The sequence below is a fragment of the Frankliniella occidentalis genome, unplaced genomic scaffold, assembly GCF_000697945.3.
Source record: "Frankliniella occidentalis isolate FOCC.00 unplaced genomic scaffold, Focc_3.1 Scaffold45, whole genome shotgun sequence".
NCBI lineage: Eukaryota > Metazoa > Arthropoda > Insecta > Thysanoptera > Thripidae > Frankliniella > Frankliniella occidentalis.
Genome location: NW_026267175.1, coordinates 22,533 through 25,475, shown reverse-complemented (window position 1 = coordinate 25,475; position 2,943 = coordinate 22,533). Strand labels below are relative to the sequence as shown.

Genomic DNA, 2,943 nt, shown 5'->3' with positions numbered 1-2,943 from the left:
CACGGGCCGAACACCTTGTTCAAATATCATACTTAGAATATTTTGGGGAATGGAATCATGTAGAGGAGGTTGAGCCGCTTCCAGTAATATAAGGGTTTGCACCAGTATCTTCAAAATTAGAAAATATCATCTGCTATTATAACACCAATTAACTCTCATTGGACTCAGAAAAGTCACATCGGCTATGTACGACCAGAATCCTAGAGGGGAAGGATGTCCGAAGGGCATATGGTCCATGCAATGCATGTCATGACATAAGAAGTTGTCCAAAACGGTGTTCAAAAAAGGCCCAGTTTTAAGTTGATAAAAACAGGGAGTGGATGAGACCTTTCCGCTTTCGGACTAATCATGAACCCTGCGCGCATCTTTCCTCTACGCAGAGGTGTTTTTATTTTCGCTCTGCTATAAATACTTTCGGAGCGAGAGTTACAATAAACGAAGGAGACAATTTGAATCATCCAATCTCCCTGACACAGCAGCCGGGATGAGGCCTCGAGACTGAGCCCAGGCCCAGGCCCAGGCCCGGGGCCCGGAGCAGGCACGTCCTCGCCGCGCTGCACAAGCCGCCCGGGTCGGCTGCAGCTAGCTGCAGCGACAGGGCTATTGTTTGCCGTCAGCTGTCGTAAACCCATCATAGTGACCACCGTCCGCAGCCCGTCCCTACCTGGTCCCGACGCAGTACCGCTGTCTGTCACCGCGCCACCAGTCGGGCGCGGCCAGACGCACCGCGAATTTTGAATATCACTAAATGGCCCTAAAAACGACTCATCTTATTGTAACTCTCGCTCCGAAAGTATTCATCGCAGAGCGAAAATAAAAACACCTCTGAGTAGAGGAAAGATGCGCGAAGGGTTTATGATCAGTCCGAAAGCAAAAAGGCCTCGTCCACTCCCCGTTTTCGACAACATAAAATTGGGCCTTTTTTGAACACCATTTTGAACAACTTCTTTCGCCATTACAGAAATCTCAGGGATCATAAACCCTTCGGACATCCTTCCCCTCTATGATTCTGGTCGTAGATGACCGATCTTACTTTTGTGAGTCCAATGAGAGTTACAATAGTGGAGGCTGTTTTGGCCAATTTTAACGTTCAATATCTCAGCTTCTATTTGAGTGAGAGAGCTCAAATTTTGTATTTACACTCATGTTGTAGTACAGAACGGCCATGTAAAATTTCATCGAAATCGGACAACTTGTTTTTTCGAAAGGTCCCCCCTTAAGTAGAGAGGCAAGGAGATGAGGCTGTGTAAATGGCCCCCGAGTGGCAGCAGGGGTGTCTGTACGTTACGCGATTTGTGGGGGCCTGAGAGGTGTTACGGTTTTGTAAAAACATGGCTAGACGCGTCTGTAGATGGCGAGTCTAGACAAGTATTGGAGAACAACGTAGCTCCTGTCAGTCGCTTACAAATCGCCTTTTTTCCTGGACTTGCCCAGAGGTCGGGGTGCATATTACTTTAATATAGACCCGAGTCTCCATATTTTTCGCTGTCATGTCTTGTCCCGAAGTCCCTTGGGGACTGCCATTTAGCCCTCTGAATAACACTTCTTAACAACTACTATGCAACTTTTGTCAACTTGGTTCCTTAATACCACTTGACTTCCACTGCAGGTGCACTTTAACACTTACTTTTTTCAGGGCGCGCACTCTGAACGAAGACAGCATCGACTTGCTGTTCGGGGCGCTGGCTTCAACACGCGGCCTCGAGGCGGTCACGGTCGGCGTTCAAGACAGCTGGGGCGTGCAAGTTGCGCCCACCATCGGGCAGCGTGGAACCATCGCGCCGTCCTTGAAGAGCTTCACCTGCGATGTTCTGCCCTGGACGGTGGCCTTCTGCAACTACATGCTGGCCGGGCACGCCGCCACCCTTGAGGCGGTTAGCTTCATAGGCGCCGACCTCTCTCCTATCGATGCCGCCTTCTTTCCTATCGACGTCGACGCCGCCCTCTCGCCGCTCCGCCTGCTGGTCGGCATGCCTAACCTCCGCCAGCTGACCTCCCGCCTGATGCCCGGGCTGAGGGAGGTGGCCGCGTGCAAGTCGTTGCGATCGCTGAAGCTCACCGTGGATGCCGAAGTAGAGTCCGTCAGTCAGGAACACGAACACGGGGCTCTGGAGCTCCTCCGCAGCGCCCACCAGCTCCGATCCCTTCATCTCCACTTTCTTCATGATGTTGATGTTGATGAAGATGGTGACATTATTGAGAGTAAGTTTACTGCTGAAAATAATGACAACATGTTTGTAAAAGAGACAGCATGTGGTGCAAACAAAATTAATTATACTTTCGCTGTTGATTTTCAACTATTAATTTTTTCTAACAGTTTTCGCTGACGATCTTATTGGTGCCCTCGCGTCTTCTGGACGGTCACAAGTGGAGGTGCTGTTCATCGAAGTCGAGGGAGCAAGTCATGACCTCATCCTGGGCCAGCTGGGGTCCGCGCTGCCCTCGCTGCCATCCCTGCGACGGCTCGAGATTAACATGGACCAGGACCCGGACATGCTGCTGCGCCTCATCACCCCCGTCACTGCCCCGTCCCTGCGGAGCCTTCAGATACGAGCCTTTGAGGCGACTCATGATATTTGCGCTCACGCGTTCTTGCACAGTGAGGAACTCGAGTCGCTCATGTCGAGGAACCCCTTGCTCCACGTGGAGCAACAATACGTGTCTTGCCGCGCATTCAGAAACATGTGCGACGTGTGCAAGCTAAGCTGTCACAAAGATGTGGATGAATTCGAATTGTTAGGAACTTTCGCGCACCCAAAAGACGAGTGTCCCTCCCCAGAGGCGCACGCTGCCATCGAACGATGCTGTTGGGTTCACATCAACGATGTACAACATTGAATTATTATTTCCGTGTTGTGAATTATTCACTATGCATACACATGACGGAATTGATTTTGTTCAACGTGTCAATCAATAAATAAATGCACAATTCATTCCATTATA

General features: G+C 50.3%; 1 protein-coding gene across 1 annotated transcript in view; it reads left to right on the top strand.

Annotated features, from left to right (window-relative positions):
* Nucleotides 1-2,879, top strand: part of LOC127749318 (uncharacterized) — a 3,972-nt gene extending 1,093 nt beyond the window's left edge. Inside the window, exons 3-4 of the mRNA XM_052267044.1 lie at nucleotides 1,637-2,202; nucleotides 2,318-2,879. Of these exons, the coding sequence (XP_052123004.1) occupies nucleotides 1,842-2,202; nucleotides 2,318-2,838 (882 nt within the window). The 5' untranslated portion in view covers nucleotides 1,637-1,841 and the 3' untranslated portion in view covers nucleotides 2,839-2,879. The remainder of the gene's footprint in view (nucleotides 1-1,636; nucleotides 2,203-2,317) is intronic.
* Nucleotides 2,880-2,943: the final 64 nt, after the last annotated feature.